Source organism: Streptopelia decaocto (genome assembly GCF_964273445.1).
Source record: "Streptopelia decaocto genome assembly, chromosome: 4".
Lineage (NCBI taxonomy): Eukaryota > Metazoa > Chordata > Aves > Columbiformes > Columbidae > Streptopelia > Streptopelia decaocto.
The window spans coordinates 2,485,380-2,510,058 of NC_138658.1; the positions used below are offsets into that span (position 1 = coordinate 2,485,380).

At 37.7% G+C, this 24,679-nt stretch overlaps 1 protein-coding gene across 2 annotated transcripts in view; it reads right to left on the bottom strand.

The window, feature by feature from the left end:
* CCSER1 (coiled-coil serine rich protein 1) overlaps window positions 1-24,679 on the bottom strand; it is a 413,875-nt gene that overhangs the window by 161,586 nt on the left and 227,610 nt on the right. For both annotated transcript variants that reach the window (XM_082050532.1, XM_082050533.1), the window contains exon 9: window positions 2,289-2,366. In XM_082050532.1, the coding sequence (XP_081906658.1) occupies window positions 2,289-2,366 (78 nt within the window). The remainder of the gene's footprint in view (window positions 1-2,288; window positions 2,367-24,679) is intronic.

Below are 24,679 nucleotides of genomic sequence, written 5' to 3' on the forward strand. Positions count from 1 at the left end.
CAGAATGTGTGACTAATGGGATGAAAATATTTTGCATTCTCTGAAGTGGTCTGTGCTTTTCTATTTAATGTAGTTTCACATTAGCACAATATTCTTGTAGTTATACACACTTATGCACATCCTGAATAAAATGATGTACAGATACTACTTGCCAGGGCTACAACTTGCTCTTTGAAGTCTCATATAAAAGCCAAGAATACAAGTGTAATTGGTTTCAAAAGAAACTCAGTTGAACCCATCATTACCTGTAAGAGCCTTCCTTTGAAGAAAAGCGGCACAATCTAATACAAAAATGACCAAAAGTTTAAATGATATTACTAAAAATGTTGCACACTCCTCTTCACTGAATTCCCTTCATGATGATCACAGTAAGCATGTCTTATTCCCATAGATTAGTTCAGCTTTCTCTGTCCTCTGTTCTTTGTAATGCAGCTTTCGCAAGTACTTCGTACAAGATAAACATAGGTGGATATGTTGTTTGATACAAAAACATCCTATGCTTCCATTGCTTCACCTTATGTAAGAAAATATACCATTGCAACCACAACATGAAAGAGGCTTTTTACCAGCAAAGGTTGGAAAATGTGTTCCACTAATGTTGAAGAGAATGCTGGTAAAGAAAACGATTTTCTTAAAAATTGTTTTCATCATCTTTAATACTAAGATGTCAGCCAGAAAACTGTATCTGTTTGGGAGAGATGGTTCTAACCTTATTGCAAAATCTGCAATCTTGTGTTTTACTGACAGAAAACCTCCCCCTGCCCCAAACTCCAAGGGAACATGGGCTGGAAAAAGGAAAGCCAAGCAAGCCACGTTAACAGCACGGATCTCTGCAGCAGGAGATACCACATATTGGACTGCTAAGAGAACAACTAAATGCATAAACCATATGTGTTTTAAACAAACAAAAACTAACACAGAAAAACCCACACAAACCAACCCCACAAATTGCGTATTTTCATTCTTCTTCAACATCTAAGATGTAATAAAGTAGCTGTTAAAGATAATTAGTCCCAGAAGAAATGGGTATAGCACCGAAACATGCAAAAATGTTTTCAAGTATTTTTGAATAATACAGTGTTTTCACCATTAATATATACACCTCACAGTTTCAGTAAATTCCAACAGGGGTCCTATTTGGCAACCCAGGAACAAGAAATCAGTGTGGATAGATACAACGAGTAAAGCACTGCCTCATCGGCCCTAAAAAACCCACAACAAAAAACCCGCAACTCACAACCTACAAGTGCTGAGTAGTACATACAAAAATAATAACTACATTTTTGTCCAAAGTATTTTACTTTTAAAAAAAGGTTAGTACTCCTAGCTTGAATCAGCTCAAAAAACAGTCTGAAAAAACACCCAAGTGAAGTTTGCTTCAAGAACTTTTCAGATTAAAAAGTAACATTTTCATGTTCCTCTCTTCAGAATATCATCCAAAGATCGTGGACAACAAAACATGGTGAAAAGAAGGTTTCAAAACCTGCTTTAATTCCACTGTTCTTTTTACAAAACTGAAGCAATATCTCGATTTGCATCAATGCAAAACCGCAGTCTTATTCTGCAGAGCAGTCTTTAGCAAGAAGCATCATTAGATTTTGCTCAAATCACAGAATAGAACTGTGCTAAACAGTCCACTTTGTGGCATTCTTAATCAAAGATTACTCAAGAAAGCTCATATAAAGAAGTGAATTTCTTACACATATTCAACCAACATCCCCAGAGGTAAAATACTTTCATTTTAAAAAACTGAAAAAAACAATATATTTCTACAGTTAAGGAATCTTCCTTGACCATGTTCTTGCATAAGAATACATACCATCAACTCACCTCATGGCAGAAATTATGACGGATGCTCTTGAACAAACAAAACTTTAACATTACATGGCAAAATTGTATTTACTCCATTATAATGCAGAATTCAAATATTGCTTGGACAGCACATGGTGATGACAAACATAATGACCCGATTAAATTGTCAGTAAGTGTGTAAATGAATACTGAAAAAATTAGAATCCACTAATACATATCAACCACGTTCGCTTATGCTAATTCTCAGCTCTTTGTAAAGCATAAAATTAACAGGGCACTGACATGTGGGTAAATTGTTGTAATTATCTTCTCATGTTTCAGAACATATTTGAGAATCATTTAAGAGCAAACGATGAGTGGTGTTGCAGCGAATCCCGCTAAATCACAGCATGGACACAACAGCACAGGCGAACGGGCTGACAAATTCTGAGCACCCACAGACACGATACAAAATACTGGTTGATGCAGGTACTTACATCATGGCCAACGAGTTCTGTCTGCGTGGATTTATCGGCTTGGGAAGCCAGAGCCTTCTGCAAGCACTGCGCCTTCTCCTGGAAAGACAACACAACACATCACAGGCCAGTCCTGCTTCTCCTCACCGGGCTCTGCAGCTACAAATACCCAGATCGGGTGAAAACTCACACGTGGACAGCAGTTTGGAAACGGGTCTAGTATGGCGCTGTTCTCACTGCAAGGTTCATTTCCTCACTGTTATTTCCTTCTATCATCTTTCTCATAGACAAACAGTGAGCTCAAAGTTGCCCACAAGAACATCACCAAAGCATGATGCAAAGTGACCTCCTTCTTCAAGTTTGTCACCAAACAGCACCCTACTGGAAAAGTCTACTTACGCTTAGTAGTCATTCACTTCATATCACTTATGTTTCCCTAACTCGCACTACTTCATTTCTATAATTCCTGTTGCCGGTGTAAAGTAGCTGTTCCAAAAGGCATCCCTTTTTTTATGAACTAATTTTAGTTATATTAAAGGTATTAGATATCGAAAACCACTATAAAATGTTCTTTCCAATATAAAAAAACACTTCTTAAAATGATAAGTTGATACTTTAAATATAATTTCATGCTGCATTGACTATACCAATATACAGAGTTTATAATGAACTAATGTGACAAAATGTGAAGTTTAGATCTATGAAGTGCAGAATACTATAAAAAGCAAGCTAAATGCAAAACTTCAGTGTAACTATTTCTGTGAAGTGTAGCAGATCTTCACACAAAAAGCACATTAGTCCTGCTTTACAACAATAAAAAGCATAAATTGTCACTATGTAATTAATTATTTATTGGTAAATATTTGGCAACATTTGCTAGGTATTTTTAACGCTGTCTGCTTCTGGCCATTAGGCTAATAGCGATGGGGAAGACTAACAAACTGCCAGGTGCCCAGGTACTGGAGAAGGACTTTTGGAACTAAAAACCTGTCCCTTCTTCTCAGTTACAGCCAATCAACCAAACAAAGATATTTACAAGCCAAGTAGCATACTTTAATGTTAATTCGTAACAAATAAATAAGTTACCTGGAAATTATTTTCCTACAGCAGCCTTCAATTGCTATCACACCATCACTTCTAGAAATGCCCTGTACAGTATAAGCTGCTTCCTTAATGACCCACTTTCCTTTTGAGATATTTCATGGAGCCGTAGGTTAAGCAGTCCCATTGTCCTGCTTTCTGCCCTTTCATTGTGTTTATCTGAGAGAAATCAGCTCCACCTTCCCTATAAGATATTAGGCAGTAAGAAGGTTGCAAATAGACCTTCCTTCTCCTCCTCCTTTTCAAGGTAAAGAAAACAGGTGCCTTTGCCTCCGTCTGTAACGTCAGCCGCTCTGACCCCTGAGCATCGCAGTGGGCCAGCGAAAGGAATCTCTCTATAGACCAAGAAGGAACAAAACCATTTACTTTCGAGATACTTTTAGATTTTTAAGATCAGACAAACAGAGCACTTCTGGGCGACTTTTAAAAAAGAGCACAAATGAACATCTTTTCTTACCCTTCTGTGTGTTGTTATTCCCTCTTATTAAAATAAATAGCATTAAGAGTACACTCGCAAGGTGACAAGGATAGGAGTGTGAAAAATTCTCATTCCCTGGGTTCATCCTAATTAGCAAAAAGGTAAGAAGAGCTGTTGGCTATTTTAAGTCACACAACTCATAGCAACATCGCTAGCAACACTTATCACAACCCCTCTCGTGTGTGTGTTGGAAGGAGAGAGATAGAAACGACACGGAAGGACATTTTCTGCACTTGCTGTTGCTTAAATTGCTGCGGTTACTAACTGGAGTATTTCAGCAGCCCTGGTGAAAAGCATTAGGCCATGACTAATAAAGCTATTCCTTCACGGGGGAATAAGTTCACACATAGCTAATATCTCAAACTGCCTCTAGTACAAGAGTGTCATTATTTATATACTTATTTCATTACTACTTCTGTAACCAGCCACTGAGAGGTGCTGAAATCGGAAGATAGCTGGAAGATACCTTTTTTCCATAGGTTTGGACTGTGACCATTCCCTTACCCTATTTCCTGTCAGTGACAGCACGGTGACGACTTGTGGCGCTTTGTTTAATTGCAAATTACAAAAAGAAAATGGTCACACTAAATGATAGAGCAAACCTTATCATTCCAGCTGTTTTGGAGGCACTAGAAGTCTCTTGGCCGCTACAGCTGTGGCCTTAGTCACTAAGGAATCTATTTTGTCTAGTTGACAACATATTAAAGATACAAATCTGCTCAGATTTCTCTCTGCATCCATCCAAACCAGCATACGATTGTCAGCATCAGCACCGCAGTCGCATTTACAACATACATGCGATTGTTTCCCTTGCTTCAGGCATTTACCCCACTGTGAATAGCAAGTTACATTTGCCAGAGAATGCAAGGAGAAAAGCTTTTTTTTCAAAAGGTTTATAAAAATGCAAAGCCTTTTAATTCTGATGTGCTTTGGGATTAAACTTAATCAACAGCAGCAGTTAGGCAGCGAGAGCAAAGGGATAATAAGCAGCACAAAAACCTGCTCTCTGACATCTATTCTAATTTGCAGGCTACAATAAGCTCCAGAATTGACTATATGGCAGTTACTTCAACAGAAATTGAATCCCTATTGGTTTGAGTCTCAATTTGGGGGAAAAACGCAACATATATAGCGTAGCTCTAGTGATCAGCTGTGGTACAGCTGAATCACATCACACTTGCAAACGCTTTGTGAAGCCCTGAAAAAGCTCTGGAGCACAGGCTAAGAAAGCACCTCCAGCACGGACCAACACTCGACAGGTGAAATACTAACAACCAAGGTGCAAAAAGGCCATCGCAAGTTCCGAGGCGTTACTCTGGAGTCACAGCAGCAATGGGAGCGACCGTCCCCAAGAACAGCCCATCGTTCACGAGAAAAATAAGGGACAGTTTGGTGGGAATGCACTGTAATATGCACAAACAGAAGTTTTGGTGAGGGTTCCCGTTCTGTCAAATCACTGGAAATGACAGAGACCAAAACAACATGGAGTTTCAATGGATGTTTCATAGCTTTCACATCGGACCCTTATACAAAGTGTAAGTTGTTCTGTAAAACACAAATGCAAAGCCCTATACATATGCTAAGTAGAGTATCTGGAATTAAGGACTATGTCCCTCCTGCTTTGATTTCTATCAAAACACAGTATTATCCAGGTGTTAATCAAGAATGAGGTTTTACCTCATTTAAATTGTGCTTTTTCTAAGGTTACTGGCTGAAAATGGAGATTAGACATGTCAAGTCTCTATTTAAATTTCTTATAAGCCACACAAGCCCAGTGGTCAGAGTTTTTATAAACAACTGCACGTTAGAAAATTACTGTCCTACACCTTAAACAAGGATATAAACATATTTATTTCAAGTATTTGTCTCATGAGAGTAGCATGTTACCCTTCTCACAGCACAGAGAGAATTAACTCCTGTAAGAACCCAGATTAGGCCAAAATGGGTTAGACAGATTATTCCTGCACTTGTACTTTCATCCAGACATACCACCACCTCATGGATTTTGGTGGAGTGCTCATGATTCAGCTGGCAGTTGTGCTCACACACAACACAAAACTAACACGAAAACAAACGCAAACCTGGCAACTTCAGCAAACAAAGGCAGCACCCAGTTTATATCCCTGGGTTTTTTCTTCCTTTATCCCTTTTTAGGGGATTTTATCACTTTCATGGCACACATGATTTTCTTCCATTTTTTTTTGTAACCATCAGTATTCACTGAAGGAAACTCTATTTAAACAAACACAATACTTTACGAAAATCCCACAGCAATAACTTACAGATGATCCTGCAACACATTTACTATAACATTTTACCTATGGAAGTTGATAAAATAACTTTCAAAATTATAGGCACTGGTTAACATGTTATGTTTTCCTCCCCTGTCATGTGAAATGATGCTGTTACACACTTAGTCCTTCAGGCCTCTAAGTGGAGATGTTTAAGTGCACTCCCTGTCAAATGTTCCTGTTGCTCCGCAGTTTCTTTTCCCTCCGTACACGCAGAGACTTGGGTGGGATGTGATTAGTGTCAGCGCCAGCCACTTTGCACAGAGATTTAATGGCACGCGCATTAGGCAGAGCCCGGGAACCATTAACTCAGCACATTTCAAATTGCAACTGATGTTTATTGAAGGCTTCTGGTATTAATTAAACCTCACACAGCTAAGTGTTTATGATAATTTTATGGATTGCTGTCCCGAGGAATGAGATCCACGTTAGTGGCATTGGAAGCATATACTACAAAAGGTCATTTTCAAGTCATCCCAGCAACAACTGCATGGGGCAGATTTTGACAATTTGTTGGTCAAATTAATAGAAAAAATAAGCATATAAATCAAATAATTGCTGCCACCACAGAAATCAACATAAACATGCACCAATCTTTGTGATAAATAAGTCTGCAGTTTTATTTGCTGATATCAATGCGTGATCCCTGTATCACTGTAAACATACCCAGCAATACTGACAACAACCCACAGCTGCCATTCTTGGAGTTTTTCCCTCCGTGACATCGTGCCAATTATTCCACAAGATATTTGTACATTCTGGCAAGCGTTTTGGATAGAACCACCAACTTGGGCTCCGCGCTGCCAGGCCAGAACAATTGTGACTTGCTCTTGTTCTGTGCTCACATGGAGCCCATCAAGTGCGCAGATTCACACGCAGTCGTGCTGCCTATCCACCTGTTCCTCAATAATAATTTATTACTAACCAGTCATTATACTAACCGGTCCAAGCAACAGAGCTGTATTGCTCATGAAAAAGCTCCAGCCGCTACACCAGGCTCTCAGATGCACCACAAAGACTTTTTCCAAGCAATTACTTGCTTAAGCAATGCCCCAACAGCACTTCTACCCTTTGTGAACCTGCCCTCCAGGGAAGCCAAAGCATGGGGTTTGCCAGTAATTGACACCTTAGATACCTTTTTACTCTGAACTGAAGTTCATCGCTCATGCCGCCCTCCACTCTTACTCACTTACCTCAATTGATATACCAAAATATAATGCATGGTGCGTCATATTTAATTCCATAAAACAAAACCAACATGCTTTACTATGCATTATCATGATATTCCAAATACTTTTGCACACCTGAGGCTCACAAGTAATATTCGGCAGCTTTGTATTGCTTTGCCAAAGCAGAATTGTTTTGATCAGGCAACACAATTTGCTTTCACTTTTACAAAACCAAAGCAATGCAAAGCAGCCTTTGTATTTTTTATGATACTTGACCGCCTACGACACAGGAGCATTCCAGCAGAGGATGGGAGAGAAGCACATCAATCTCCTTTTCTTGCAAATGTTCTTTAATTGATTCAGAAACTTTCTCCATGATGGGAGTTTGACTTCAGGAAATCTTGGGACTTCGGAATTCCACAGCAAATCACCGAGATGCTGAAACTTAGTTGAGCATTTATAGCATTGACGTGTTGATTTCAATTGATAAGGAAAATGTGTAGCCAAATATTTTCATCACCATATAAAAGCTGTAATTTTCCAAGCACCCACAAAAGCTACTAACAATTCTGACAGTGTGCGAGGAAAGCGACTGTTACAGTCTAGTTTTTGGTATGATGCACATGTACAAAGAAACTATAGCAAAAAGAAGCTGAAATAAGTTTTTTCTTGCTGTTTTTGGAAGCTTTGCATGATTTTCAGGAAAGAGTACTGAAAACAGATCTCTCCTTTTTTCTCACTTCTAAAAGCACCATTTCTTGCCATTGAAGGAAGTGCTAACTAGACCTCTATTTCCCATTGTCATGTAGCATAAGCAAAACACACTGCTATGGTCCCAAGATTAACGCTATAATGGAACCAAATAGATGACTTACCATCATGATCATAAGCAGAGGTCACATAAAAGTGTTTGATATATTGATATATGCATAACAACATAAGAATTACATTACACAAGTCTAAAGAGACAACCCCGACAGTATCTTACAGAGTTTTTCAGAGAAAGTGGGAATAAATTCTCATTTTGTCTCAGAAAAGCGAAAAAGAGATAAAGGTGAACTGATGGCACTTGAGAAACATTAATAGCCAGTTTATACCATAACATAAATTCAACGTACCAAATAAACTCTTTATTTGCTCATAATCAGCCTGATTGTACACTACTGGTGATCACATTGTTTTGCTAAAATTTTAACAAGTGTTGTTTGCTGCTGCCCCAGTGCTGTCTCAGCTCCTGATGTGTCCCCACTCCCAAAAAAGGATTTGTTTGGAACATTGCTTTTAGATAAGCCGGCGTTGCCTAGGAAGGTGTCTCATTTCTCAACACATTCTACACGCTACAGTATCTTGTAAAGATGCAGAAGGGAGCTGAATCCTGTCTGAGACAGCGTTTGCTTTCCTATCACAATGTACGCACAAGTCAAAGTCAAGAAAGACAGTGACTGCTTTCTGAAGCGCAAAACTGCACCCAACCTGCGAAAGATTTAATTGTTTTTGGCAGCCTAAGTGTCCAATTCTACCACAGGGACTGTGGTAGACATTACAAACAGATGAATCTTCCTCATTTGTGTTCTTCTGAGTGGATTTAATTTCTATTCTAGTCTTAGCTCGTTCTCTGAAGGCACTACAGGGATCTTGTGTGGCACCTGATCCTATGATATATATTCAGCTCAGCTCCATTCATCTGCAATGGGGAAAAACAACAACAAAACCAAACAAACAACACATACCCACAAAAAAAAAACCCAGACACATGCACAAAAACAACCAACCAACACCAAAAAAAACCCAAACCGACCACAATTGCCAATCCAACTTCTTTATGATCAGGATAGTTAAGAACAGGATGCAAACACTACAAAGCTGAACTTCAGACACAAAATTCTCTGTTCTATTCAGCTGAGTTCATCTCGTGTCTTTTCATTCGTATTTTCTCCTAGTAGACCTATTCCTTCCCTACTTGTACCTCTTTCTGATCCTCTCCGTCCCTGCTACAGGATGACTAACAACCTTTGTTCTTTCTCTGCCAGTGAGACATTTTGCTCTTTCCTTTAGACTTCAGCTCCTGACATGTGTGACCCTGAAATCCAAGGTCTCCCCTTCATTACAACTCCGGGGGCAGTCACAGCAATTGTTGCTCAAGTGCCAGGGCTGGCACTCTCTTCAGAGTTCTTAGTAAAGGTGTCACGGGGAAGACAAAAATGGGATTCAATTCACTACAAAAGTTGGCTTTGGACTGACACTTTTATGGCTTAAGAACATCGTGATGCAAGAAAATACAAACACATAGTGTATTCTCTTTGCCTTTTTTTTTTTTTTTATCACAGCAAAGGGAGCATCCGTTTTCTCCATCACAAAATAATTTGCTTTATAGTATGTCCTAAATGTGCCTGTAAACTTTTAAGTCAAGGTCAGTAATCCTTGAGAGATGGAGTCCTCTGCAAGTTATGTCCTGGGAGCCAGCTGGTGCTGATTCCTAGAAACTTAACACATCATGGCCAGAACAAAAAATACAGGTCTATGCTGTTTGCTGACCCTGCACGGTGCAGAGCCCACAGGACACAAAAAGACTACGTTTATTATAATATTTTTCTCAATACACACATATATATGCGCATTTACATAGGTGAAAAAGATCATCCCAGTGATGGTGGCTGGCGGGTGCTGTCTTCCACTGATGGAAGCCATGCACCATTATACCTTGCTATATTCTTGATATCATTTAAAGAGGTAAAACCCACTCCTGAAGTTGTAGCCCAAATCACTTTTAGCTGCAAAGACACCATTACACGATCCAGCTCTATAAGTATTGTGAGACGACCTCAGCTTTCAACAGTTTTGCAACCTTCTCAACATGATGCAAAGTTTGCTGTCCCTAACTAGCAGGAGATACACTTTGCAGCTCCAGTGCCCCTGGGCAAATATATCAATGTAACATCAATATTACAACAGCCTCGAATACTTAAGTTACACTCAGTTAAGTGTAAGTATCTCCTTTGCACTCTTGGAAAAGTCTAAAGATTTTAAATTGAATTTACCACACACTTTTAGTGATAAACGTTCAGAAAGAAAAAATAAAATGCTCCAAATTGCTTTGGTTTTGATGCTACCGTGGCAGGGAAATCTTTAAATTGGACATAATGAGAGAGCCAAGGTCAAAAGGGAGAGAAGGCCTTGTACTGTACCAGACTTCTCTCATGCACCCTTTTCTCTTCAAGTTTCATTCATTTTGCAGTTCAGAAAGGTAGGCACCAGAAATTCAATGTTCTATACCAATGATTTTCTACCACACTGCCTTGCAGTACAGGTCACATAGTTGGCATACTCCCTTCTGTCATGTCTGCTCTTGGGATTCGACTGACTGCTTTACACAGATGGTTTCTTTATCCATCTCTGCATTCCTGTTCCCTGCAGTTACTGAGCGGTAGTATAAGGATGCCACTCTGCAAAGAACAATAATTCTGATTTCCCCAAGTGTACCGTGTTGCTACAATCTGCCAGGTTAGCATATTCAGCTTATCGCTTCCTTCCTTGTCCAAGAAAAGAAGCTTCAAAATCACATGTACCCTTTACACTCCTTTTGCAATTGCAAACTACAACCACAACATCATGTCTTAGTCACAAACACAAATGACAAAGTGCTCCACTGCAACATCCAATTAAAACCATTTGTGGAAAATCCTGGAGAAAAACATTAACATCTTCCCACATGCTTGAAAAAAAACAAGATGAAAAAGCCGATCAGCCTCCAAAACTTGGCTGTGTGATAAATTCATGCCCTTAAACCAAAAGAGACGAGAAAGCGGAGTTAAGTACTTTACTTTCTATAGCATCAGATTAAAATAACATTTACATACTCACAACACAACATACTGTCACCAACTGAATTAAGTTTTCAAAAGCCAATGAGCAACAATTGTTGCTGTCAACCTGTCAAGCAAAAGCAAATCAAATGAAAAAGTAAAACACTAGCACAGAAGTGAAAAAAATAAACACGAACACAAGGAATCAAACTGCAGGAAATGAAGGATATTTTTAAAAATATTATGAAAACCATATCCTAGAGATTGGAGAGCAGGTGCTTTGTGAAAAAAACCTAATCCAGTGAACACAGTCTGTTTATTTTTATTTACATAAATATTTAACAGCTGTTATTAGAGGTATGTAACTCTTCTTTTATAGACTGAAGTAAATCCAATAAATAAGCTAATGAATGTACCTTTTCTTTCTTATTAACACAGTAACTTTCAATTAAATTCTCCATTATTAAAATGGTGGAAAGAAACAGGATGAAAATGTTTTAACGCAGTGTTGCCTTAGGTCATTAATTCACATTATGGCAACAAGTCTTGAATCTACAAAGGGTAAAGCCAATTAAGGTTGATATAAACACTGAATTAGCACCACATTTGAACTTGGGCACCACATTGTGAAACCAAATATTATCAACCAAAATCGCTATATCACCACTGGGGTTTCAGGTGCAAAACAGGAAAAACCCTATTCTGAATTTCACACAGGTGTCAAAGTACTTTAAGGACCATATTCCTAATACCACACTGGTATTGAAGTTAAAAAGAGAAACTTGCAAGTACTTGCAATTTAAAAAATAGAGGCTTTACTTTACAGTCAGAGGGATTTAGTGTCTCAATAATTATTCCTGCTATGCTTTATTACACTGTGTTAATCATCTAAACACATAATTGTAATGTTTTCTTAAGTTCCACATAAGACATATCTGGGGGAAAAGAAAAATCATACTTGGTTTTGCAAGAGCAAAGAAATAGGCAAGAAGAAAAAAGTGTATAAGGAGTGAAGAAAAAAGCTGGTTTAATGTTACAAGAAAAAACGTTTTAACAAATGGTTAAAGTAAGTATCTGGAAATTCAGGGAACTATGGAAGACTGTAATGGAGGAGATCCAGCCATTGTTTGTTAACCAAAAACATAAAGGAATTCCACATCAATGCCAACCAGCAGAAAACCTATCAGCAACACTTTCATGGGCTTTGTTTTGTAATAAAAGACTTGCTGTATGAACAGATTTCTCGTTCAACTAAGAAACCCCTGAAATGTGGGCAGGACGGCAGCCATACTGACTCCTGTTCTTAAAAAGCAATACAGTTTAATGGGATACATGGATTAGAAATTAAGTTTATGATTTACATTAAATACACACTTCTATATAAACATGTATGAAAGAACCCAGAAGATAGTCTGTATTTACTTTCCTTCTGAAAATTTGAGGTGGCTAAACTGTTTTGGTCTTCCTTATTATAGTGTAGTATCTTTAAGTGAAACCGATTGAACATCCTTTGCTAATCTGTTCTATCCTGTCAAATTCTATTCCACTAAATTCCACAGAACACATTAAAAATATCCAAATAAAGGAAATCTGCAAATCAGAAGGCACCATGTGCATTGACCTTCGCTCTTCTTTTGAATTTGCAGTATGGTTCATTTTAGTCAAGCTGTTGAAACATTTGTGCTATAATGGATCAAATTAAGGCAACCAGCTGTGATGTTTAATTTAAGCTAAAAGTTTATGATCTACAACTACACAATACCTTAGGGAATAACTGATATTTCATGTTATTGAACTAAACGCAGTTACAAAATGGCTACAATCTACCCCACATTTTACTCTGAGCTCATTGTCATTTAAGCTTTGGGTCTGTAAAGAGCACAAGCATTCAGTCAAACCTGGGTATTATAAAGAACAAATGAACAACCAGTCCCAGCCTTTGCTGAAAACACAGATTTCAAGCCTTCTGCTCTAATGTGTTGTTAAATTACTCTTACATGTTATCCTTCCTTATGTGTAATGGAGTTTCTCCATTTGTGAGAAAGTGAGAATTGCAATAAGTCATTAGCTATGCTGTCATAAAGCGCCTTTTTTAGCAGATATTTCATCCAAACAGATACAGTACATAGAGTTGAATAAATGGAACAACAACAACAAAAAAACCCAGGTATTTTCCAGCTATGAAGCACTCTTGAAAGAAAAACCCCTCCAACTATCGTTAAACCATTGTACTGTTCTTGACAATGGCAATGAATAAAAGGAGAAAGAAATGGCACTTTATGAATGATTAAGTAACAATTATCTTTTGGAATGTCTTGAGAGATTAATAAAGAAGAGAAAAAGTAAGGTGTGGCTACATATCAGATGAAAAAATTGTGAAAATTAATGTAACGGAAGCTGAAACTTCGGGTTTCCCATGTAGAAATGAACCGAGGCAGCCAGAATATTGATATATGGCCAAACATGACGCCTGGTAACTAGATCACTACTTCGCGTATCTGTGCTTGGCTATTCTTTTAAAAAGTTTAAGATATAGATGTGATGGTTTAGAAATGAAGGATCTATAAGATACATGTTCCTACTAGAAATTGATAATTTATAACAATCATTATAAATTATATAATTATAGTAATTATATAATAGTTATTGATAATTCTGACAGTAACAAGGTGCCCCCAGTGAACTGGAAAGCCGCAAGTATTACATATTACTGCAAGAACATTGAGAAAATCTCCACCTTTAACATGCAGAAACTCCCAGGAATTTTAAATACATACTAATAAAATAGATCCCCACTTTTATTTCTCTAAATTCATATTAATGAATTTAGCAAAGAATCTGCTACTTTCCACTACATGCTGTTTGATACCACTCTGGAATTAACTGCTGCATTAACATTTGAAAACTGGAGGTTACCTGGTACAACATAAATGTCTGTTTTCCACAATAATATTTCAAAATCTGCCCTATTGACTCAAGAAAAAACCCACTAAACCTCAAACCAAACAAATCCAACCCCAGCCTAAGATGGCTTATAACGTTCTAAACAATTGCTCAAAGCATTTTTGAAGTGCAAACTTGGTGCTGAATACTTGGCTTGATCCTTCATAACACGATTATGAAGTGACAATCTTTAAAACACTCATATACAAGTTTTTGCAAACCATATGCCATCTGTACAACCTCAAACAAGCACTTTAACTCCACAGTGAGAACAAGAGCTGTGAGAAAAAGTGCTTTGTGGATTCAAGAAGTTGGAAGGCACAGCTTTAACAGCTACAACATTTCCAACTGACGGCAGTCTTTCATTCGAGCAGACACCAGTTACAGCCCGAGAGGGACAACAACAACCCAACAAACTACAAAATAAAGACCGACAACAATTCTACTAAACCACAAAATACTTGACAGTCAATTCCTCTTTTTTTGCCTGCCAAATACTCAAGTTAGAGTTTTATGTTACTCTGGCAACAGTGAATTAGATCAAGTGCTTGTACAAGTAGGCTTAAAAAAACCCCACAGCACACAAGCAGAAAATGAATCTGTATTTTTCAGTTTTCAAAGTAAAAAACAAAAGTCCCTGAGTTGAAACATTCTGTTTTAAAATGCAATTTGTTATGCTTAACAAACACCTAGAATATGTTAATCATGAGTGCTCTTGTTCTGCTTTTACCGGTTAAGGAGCAGAACTTCAATCTAAGCGGCACTTTCCTTAGTGGCCACGTAAATACCCACACAAAGTACTCAAAGAACAAAGCCAAGTCCTTTCCCTAAGAACCAGCTGTGCCGGAATTCCCAGAGACACCAGCATCTTGAAAATCCAACCGGGGCTTTGTCCATACATGACCAAGAATGACCTGAGACGGCTCTAGCTTCCCAGATTTTTCTATTTTCTCCCAGAGATACCAGAATAAAACCAATTTGCTTTTCTTTTCAAGGTAAATGTAAGCATAGTTACCTGCATGCTGAGAATTTATTTTATGCCATACTGAGACTCCAGATGCACGAGACTGTTGCACATAGAGCTCCACGCCTGTTAATATGGCTAGAAAGTGTTGTTTTAATTAGTGGCTTCTCATCCATCAGTGTATCTACTCAGATGTTTTGCTCTTCTTTTTTTTTTGATCAATACAATTGAGTTCCTACAAATATTACCTTTTTTTTAGCAAAGTAAAAAAGCGGGTGTTTAGTATGGATCATATGCCACTTGCATTCCATTTTAGAGCTGACTTAATCTTTCCCCATCCTACACCAAGGACAAAAATTGGTGGAACTTGAAGGGATAAGCATTTGAAAATGTAAAACTATCTCACTTGTGTATGTACACGTAGTGTGTAATTTTGAAGTGCGGCTTACAAATGGTGGACTTGGAGAAGTATCGCTTCAATGTGTACTTTGCAGACAAAAGTATAGCACATAAATGTATTTTCTGCCAGAAGCAACTGAGAACCTGCCAATATTAATATATGTATGTTTGAAAGACTGGACAATGCTATGGAAGAAACAGCATGCTATACCTGCAAAAGTAATATGGTAATTTATTTTCTGTTTTGTCTTGTGGAACAAAACTACTCAAGAAAGATTTCCATTAAAAAATTACCTGTAATATTTTATGGAAGTATTATCTATCAAAAATAATTAGGTAAAAAGGTAAAACAGAAATATTTTGTAATGATAACTAATACATATCAACAGCCAAAGATTTTAAGGTAAATCCATATGAAAAGCATTTCATTTTCTCAGCATGGACTATATTACAATCTGAAATTACTGAGGTACAATCTGAAAGTACCGAAATTATTTGTATCATAATACAAACTCTTTCTAAATAAACATTAGCACTGCATTCAACAACTCATATTCTACGCATTGAAATTTTTCCCACAAATCTCAAAAGGTAGCGATTCCTAATAACTATCACGGAAAATCGGCCAACAGGCTTTTGAAACAGACACACACGCAGAGATTTACAGCTTTGGAACGTATCCTGCAGAATAAATTCCTGTGAGGAAAATCCCCTTTGGTCCTCAAGTTTGCGCACAACACCAAGTGCCAAAGGACTTCAGTAAAACATCCCCGGAGTAACGAAAATATTCCACATTCTCCATTTCTAAACAAAAGCTTTGCTTGTCATTGGACTTTTTCTGTTAAGAGATTAATAAATTACCTTTTAATGACAAGGGAAACTACTTGTTTGGTGGGTATGGAGCATGTTCTTTGGAGAAAAGCAGTGTCTCCACGGGAAGTTTCTTTTCTGTGGCTGAAAAGCCCTTCTAGACATCAAGTCATTCATTGCAAACCACCAAAGTGGCTCGTCAAACGTAATAGCACACGGTCCAACACAGAAAACACCTATTCTTCATAACAAAAAGGATTCCAAAGTATAATAGTTATTTGCAAGCCTAATTTAAATGCACAGCCTAATCAGCCTATGAGATACATATCACAGTGAATTGTTAATACCGATGTGCATATTTTATTCTCATCTACAGATCTGAAGGAAGATTAAAAATTTATTAGGAGAACATATGAATACTTATGAGACATGTTAGTACATATCATTACCCGTGGAGTCAACGTTAATTTCTTAATTCCAGATTAATGGAAGCAAGAAAATGGAAAGTGACAGAAATTAGTCATGCTGCATATTGATGGAATTGGGGTAGGAATAGAAAGTAATATTGAAAATATTTGCATATGTATGTAAATAAACAAAATCCACATCTAGGTTAACAGCATATTAGGCAGAAGGATCCAAAACAAAGGAACTAGGTTTGTTTGTTTTTTTTTTTTTTAATGCAGCCTATAAAATATTAATACCTCAGCAATATTTTCATAAATGCATTTTGTTCATATTTCATTCTGTTATACTGAAAATACAGAAATCACCTTCAGTCAGTATAAGTTCTTTTGTAATTTATTTCGGTAGCCAGAGCTCATCTTCGCTCTCCTCTGCTTGGCTCCTATCAAGACCACAGGGTTAAATGAAACCACTGAACAAGAAGAAGACATCTCAGTACCCAGTGACCTTCCTAACACTGTCTCTCTACAGACTGGAAGGCAGCAGAAACCTGGAATGGAATGCAATGAAATGGAATGGAGTGCAACAAAACCAGCAGCTGGAATTGTACTGTGCAACCAGACACACTGAAGCCAGAAAACCACACATCATACTCATCCTAGTGATTCAGATAACGGCTGCAATGGAAAATGTCCAGATGCCTGTGCACACATGAAACAGAGAGAATGTGGGAACAATCTCTAAACACTTCTCAGGAATATGTTTGGAAACAAGCCTAAAAAAATAAAAATATAAAAGAACCACACACCACAAAACACAGACACACAAACACCAAACAAAACCAAAGAACACACAACCAACAAGTAAAAAAAAAACCCCAACCAACAAATAAAACCCACACATTCACCTAAGACAACATGGGAGCCCTCAACAAAGAGACTATTTCTTCAGTATCCATAGTATTAAACAAACACCATAATTTGAAGACTTGTCCTAACCAGAGGAACATCTTGAGATAAGACAATTTGGCTGAATCTGAATTTCAGATGAAAGATTGGACACCTATAAATGTCCATGTGGTACTGATATAAAATGTAATAGTGTCTCCATATATCTACATGTGGGAGGACAGAACTTATTACTCTCTAGAAATTTGATGTTTGTATTACCCAGACTGATGGCAGAACTTCATATTACAGTTAACCTACAGGAGGAACGCATACCTACGCTTACTCTCCTCCGTATCAGCTGAACCAACTGATGATAGTTGCCATAATTTTAGAAATAAGTGGTGGTTCTTATACCCTTGTATTTTTATGACCTTATGGAGAAAGCTGCAAGCATTAAAATGGAGCACGCAATATAGCTCACAATGAAATAAGAGGATGGTTTGGAACTGCTCATAACCTTCTTTGCACATTTAGGTGAACCTCCAGCTTATTATAAAGAAGAGCTTTTGAATACAGTGGACTTTGTCAGTGGCAAGTGGATGCAACTTTAACATGCTGACAACAGCACTAATACTTTTTGAAAACTAAACCAAATAATATCTGTCACTTTTTAATAAAGATAAAGGGAGAAACACTGAAGTCATTGAATGAGAATATGAAATGCATAATTTAGTTTTAATGTGTTTAAAAGAGTCGTTTCGCAGATGTCAGTGTTTAAAGGGGTTAGTGTTAGGCTATTCATCTGGAAGCTGTGCACCTTGCAGTGATTTGCAGTCACTGAAAAGCAGCAAAACACGGAATTCCAACGAACATTTCAGTCACTTCTTAAAGAAAGAAGACAATTTCAACACTAACAGAGCACTTCATGATGCTTTCTTCAAATGCTAAAGAAATAACATTGTCAGTGCTTACTGAAGTCAAACATTACATGTTAAAGTTGTGCAAACAATCCATTTTGGATTTGGATTTTACCTTGAGAAGCAAACAACTATATATGACAGCCTATGACACTCTGTATGCTTCAACTCCTACTGAGGCTTCAATCCAGAGGACCTGATTTAGGGAGTAAAACCCCCAAAATTGCATAGAGCTGACACTAGAAAATCAGAATCAGCTACTATAATCTTCAGATCCCTTCCTGTGGAAGCTGATAAGTACTACTTGATAGTACAGAAACAGACGTTTATAGACAACGACAAGAGCAATGCAGACAGTTATTGGAACGTTGCCAATGGTAACGAATCTTTATCTTAACATCACATTTCTTTTGTTGTGCTTTTACCAAATGTTCTCATAAAGAGGAAAAAAAAAAATACAGTGATACTGAAGTTAATTCGCAAAGTTTCAAGCATCTTCAAATGCAAATCACAAACACATTTCCTTGCCTTTGGTTTTGAATTTAACACTATTTCTGACTAATAAATTACTCCTGTCTGGAAATAAGACAAGTCTGAATCTTTAAGTTTTTTTTTTTCCTCTTTGAGACCTTCAGGACAATATTAAACTGAAATCAATCGCATGTTAGCTTGGACATAGAATTAAAATGCTTCAAGCCACTAGACCTGGAGATACTCTTCTGGACTTGAGCCAAGCAGATTCCAAACCCAGGCCATGCTCCCAGAAATGTCTCAAAATCCACTTTAAAAAGACAGGAAAAAACAGGCAGCACCCATTGCGTAATGGATGACGTCATAAAGGAGGCCCAATAAACCATCAGTTCTCTCTAGTCCTCCTTGAAATTCAAGTGAGCTCTTCCAAAACCCTCAAAATAACAACAAATTTACTTTTAATAAAAATTATCTACTATATATAAAAGGTTGCACTGAAATTTTCAGACACCAGAGAGATAAAAAAGACTTCTCCCTTTCACAAGTCATCTGCAGAAAAGCTCTAAATCCTTGTGGAACTGCACACAAAAAGCCAAGAATGGTTGAACTTTCATTCCTGCTGAAGAGAAGTCCTCACAGAGCTTCAAATGGACTTCACCAGTATTCTTCAGAGTCTCTTAAAAGAACAGCCTGAATGGCATGGTATGTTCAGCCATCCTTTTTAAGGGATTAATGAAATAATGTATGGGCTTCTCAGATGGTCATTTGGAACCCCATCTTTTAAAGTTTAAAGGCTAACATGCTGTTTTAAACCCCTGTGACACCACGTTGCTCATCTCTCATTACCAAGTCAGCTTTAGATCTCTCTAGGTACTCATTACAGTATATTCTGTATATATACCAAAAATGCCCTGTCTATTAAACTATAAAACCATACCCTGCTCTCTGTGCTTTAACTGTCTCTGCCCCAAAAGAAAATATCTATCGTTTGGGGGTTTTTGACAATAAAACTGTAGTCTACCAAATTCACGAAGGCAACAAGTTTGGCAGCTTGAGCCTCTTTTGCACGACCACGGAAAGTGTGAGATACGACAGAGCACAAATGTTCTTTGTTTCCTTCTTGTTCATGTCCCCAGCCTGGGCAGACACAAACACACATAATTCTAGTATCACCAAGACACTTCGCAGTAAACGGCATGTCCAACTTCTTCTCACAAAAACAAACCTTGTACCATATTTAGCCTTTGGTAAGTCCCCTGTCAAAGCTGACATACTCTGACTTGGTAAAACCCTCTTTTCAGTACAAATGAAACATCCCTTTAAGCTGATGCTGGTGCCTGGAAACCACTCCAAGTCATTTCTTCCCTGAGTTTCATTAATGCTTACATGTGTTTTAATGCACCTCTGGTTCCGCAGGCGAACAGGACAGTTACAATCACCTCCAGCAGACGACCTTCTCAAGAGAAAAGACATTTTCTCCAGCATCAAGCACAATTTTTTCAAATCTTCCTAAAGGCCATTCTGGCTCATTTTGAGATTGCACTCTTATTGCTGCTACTGTCTACTTCAGCCACCATAAACCAAAAAGATTCTCAGAAAACAAAAACAACTACTAAACCTTCACAATTATTCTCGTTTTCTACATTTTACCATGTTTAGTCTGAACCGCTGTTGCTATTTTACTTCACAAAGATCAGCTTGCAACTTCTCTACCATGTGGATTTTTTGTGGGGGGGTCTTTTTGTTTGGCATTTATTTGTTTTTAGTTTGTGTGTGTGTTTGGTTGGTTTTATCACCTATATATATATATATATTTATGTGCATGTGAGCTAGCATGCAGCATTGTCAATGTCTTCCTTTCTTCACTTCTAGCTTGATGTTAAAAATAACACCTTGTTGTTCTGGTTATTTGGCTAACGAGGTCACACCATTAATCACAGAGGGAGACACGAAACTTGGTTAACACTGGCCTTGTTTACACTCTTCTATTTCCAATGCAGCACACAAGTCATCTTTGAATCAAAAGACACAATCTGACCTAATGAATGACAGAGTAAGCGGTCAACAATCTTTACATGCTAAATATTTCATTAATATACCTGTTCATCTAAAGCATCTTATTAAGTAAATTAAGCATTCTATTATTCTCCTACAGAATAGATACTTAGACTTTTCCCCTCTAGACATGCAATGACAGGACTTGCTGTAAATCAGCACAGCTCATCAGCACATCAAGCAGCTTTATCCCACTAAAGACCTGGTCCTTATTGACACATAAATCACAAGGGATGAGAAGCTGACTGCATTATTACTTCAACTCCTACAATGGAATAAGAGACTACATGGCTCTAACCCTAAACCATGAATAGGACACTGTCAACTTGTTTTCTATACCGCATTTAAGTTCAAAAATACACAATACAGCATCGAGACCAATGTATAAGTTGATGTACAGCTAGAATTGTTAAACAATGTTTGGTTTGTTTTTTCCGAACAAAGAACCATGCATACACCTGTCCATGCAATTCTCTCTCAGTAATTACCTAGGAAAGACCAAAGCAGCCAGCATTTCACAGAAAAAGGAAGGATAGTTATTTTCACTTATTTTAGCATAAAAACAGATGAGCTGTGAAAGATGTCTCCTTGTACATGATGATTCTCGACTGCATTAATTAGCCGTAAGTCTAAAATTCTATTCCCATGCCTCCTGAGAAGTACAGCACTATTTATAGTAAAATTCAGGAACCACTTCACTTCACCGAGTGCCTAGTGGGAGATTAGCAACACTACAGAGCTATGGCATATTATTCTATGTTTTATTTACTCAAATCAGTGTATACAAGGACTATAGCACTACAAAACACAAAGAGGGATGCTAATGATCGCTAGAGCTCTATGGAAAAAAAAAAAAAAGCAAAAGTCATCACAAAATGCTGAGTTATCAGGTTTGGCACGTCTTTAACATTCTTCACCAATAAACGTATGTAATTTTGTAGCCTGAAGTCATTACTAAGAAAGCTGATGAAGAAATGCAAAGACATTCAGAGAGCTAAGCACTCAACCTGTAAAGTGAGGCCCTTAAGACTTCTTTAAAGATGCTGTTCCGTAAGTTAGACATATGGTACAATACAGCTAGGAAGAGATGTTCGGCAAACTGAATGAGCAAACTTTTATTAACATTTTACATTGACACTTTAAGTGCACAGTAGCGTAAGCGTACGTAAAAGCTTAAAAAGCATTTAGCACAGAATCGTGTCCCTGGGTGCCAGGATTTACCTGGGCAGGAGGCAGCAGCTCTCCAGGGACAGGTGAATAAACCTCCTTCCTTTGCTAAACAAACCTCGTCACGTTCATCAGCCCCATTAGCATCAGATGGCCTTTCTGTTAATTATGCCAAATCAAACATGATGAAACTACAAAGCGTTCTGTGAAAATGGATGATACGGATCACAAAAATTATAAGAGCAAGACATAACCATTAAAAAAGTATTTCTGAGCAGTCCACGCATGCCTATCTGTTCACACTGTATATAATGGTAGAAACAAAAGCGATGCCAACATCAGCCTACACATTTTACACATTGTGTTGGTCAAAGCTGTGTAAAAAGAAAGTGAGAGGAGTCCTTGCTTAAGAAAAATAGAATTGATGCTCACCAGCCTTTTTACACTTAAAAACAGAGACAAACGAATCAAAACACACACACGATAACAAACAAAAAACTACCAAACAAAAACACTCTGCACCACAACATAAAAGCTTCTCCATGAGTAAGTTTCTCACATTTTAAAGGGAATAATTCTAGAAAGTAGAAACACCTCTAAGTCATCAAATGAAAGGCGGCTCGAGCCCACGGTGAGTCACAAAGCCATGACTATTAGATGATTACTAACCTACAGACAACCAGCTGAATCCTGCTCCTGCTGGGTAGGCATCCATGCCACCAAATCACAATTTCTCATTAATATCCACCCTTAGTAAAGCCTCAGCAACGTGATGAAAGATTAAATGAACAAAAAGGCTGGACTTGACTCTTTCATGGCAGGTAATAATTCTCCATGCAGGGCTCAATCATGCCAATAAAGCAGTATAGGAAAAGATATAAAAGAATAAAATTAAGACACAATATCCGGTGCCTGTGATAAAGAGGTTGATTTTTTAATCTATACGTAGCCCTTCCCAAAGGCCTCTGGGTGGCTAAGCAGAGCTAAAAATACAATTGTAATTAAAAACTGCACAAACACCAAATCAATACAATTGATATATTCTCCTTGAAGCAGAACTCCTTTCTCATTATTTAATTTGTTTACTCAAATTTTCTCTGATGTGCCACTGATCACTTCATAAGGTATCTTTTAAAGCCCATTTTTAATACTGAACTTATTTGTGTGAAAGAGTAAGCCTTGTACTATTAGGCCGTATTTATATTTCCAGACAGACTGTGACAGCAAACAGAAGAGCTTTACTCCATTTACTATACGGTATATCTGACAGTCACAATATGTTGTACTTTTAACCCTTTCCACAGGCAAAGCAGCATATATAGGGAAAACAGCCCTGTCTCCAGTCTTACTTCTTCTCTGTTTGTTTCATTTATTTTTAAGTACATGAATTTATTTCTAGAGAAACAAACACTACGGCATCTGGTAAAAACAAATGTTGCTTGTGATGATCATTTCCAAGAGATGTTAAACATTAACCTGGATCTCAGGCAAATCTGCATTTTATCCACTAATGGGAAAATATTATTCAGCAACACATCCTACATGGTCTCGACTCCCTATCCTGGCCTGAATCCATATTTTATAACTTCTAAAATAATAGGTGTCTAAATAATAGTTGACATCTGGTATCATTAGAAGACATGCTAGGAGCCTGATAACTAGCTAGATTTTTGGATAACACCCACATGAGAGAAAGTTCATGTTTTCAATTAGCCTAACACTACTTAAAATGTAATAATGTAAAAAATAATTTCATTATGATGGAAGTTAATTATGATATGGAATAATAATACTATGATTTATGCTCAGAGCCCGAGACCAAGAGTTTCACAGTATGCTGGGCTACCTTGCCAAGGACAGATCCAGCAAATGATTTTTCCCCTTGGTGCTGTGGAGGCTGGATCTGAAAATAACACACGTAATTTTGGGGGTCCCAGCACAAGAGGTGGGTGCAAACTGTCGATAGTACAGGCCAGTAACATGGGGGGGCAAAAGACGTCCAAGCAGAGGTAAGGGAACTGGGTTTGTTTAGTCTGGAGAAGTCTAAACTCATGAGTAAGGAAAATAAATTAACACAATTAATAAATAAGGAAAGCCAAAGCTGAAATGGACCTCCTGTTCTTCAGACATGTTTCCTTACTGCTTCTAGGAATTATTAAAGACAGGACCTCAGGTTTGCCACTCTTTGAGGGTTCTTCCTGTCTATACAGACAAACACATAACTGGATGTGTCTGCAGCTTCCCAATTCCCTACCGCTTATGTACATTTTGCACTTCTCAGTTAATTATTGCCTCCCTGGTTAAGAACTAGCACTCACTGTCTGCCTCTCCATCTTGCTCAGTTCTGCAGAAAACCAGATTTTGGTAATAGTGACATCTTTGAAAAAAGCTCTCTGCTTGGATACTTAAATTTTGCTGGCTAAGCAGAATGGTCCATGATTTTAAGGTTTAAAAACCAAGAGAAACAAATGTGAGTTACAAACTCCAATTTGACAAAAAAATCCAATAGTACCAGACAATATATCTTAAGGTACTTGATGGTCAAGAAA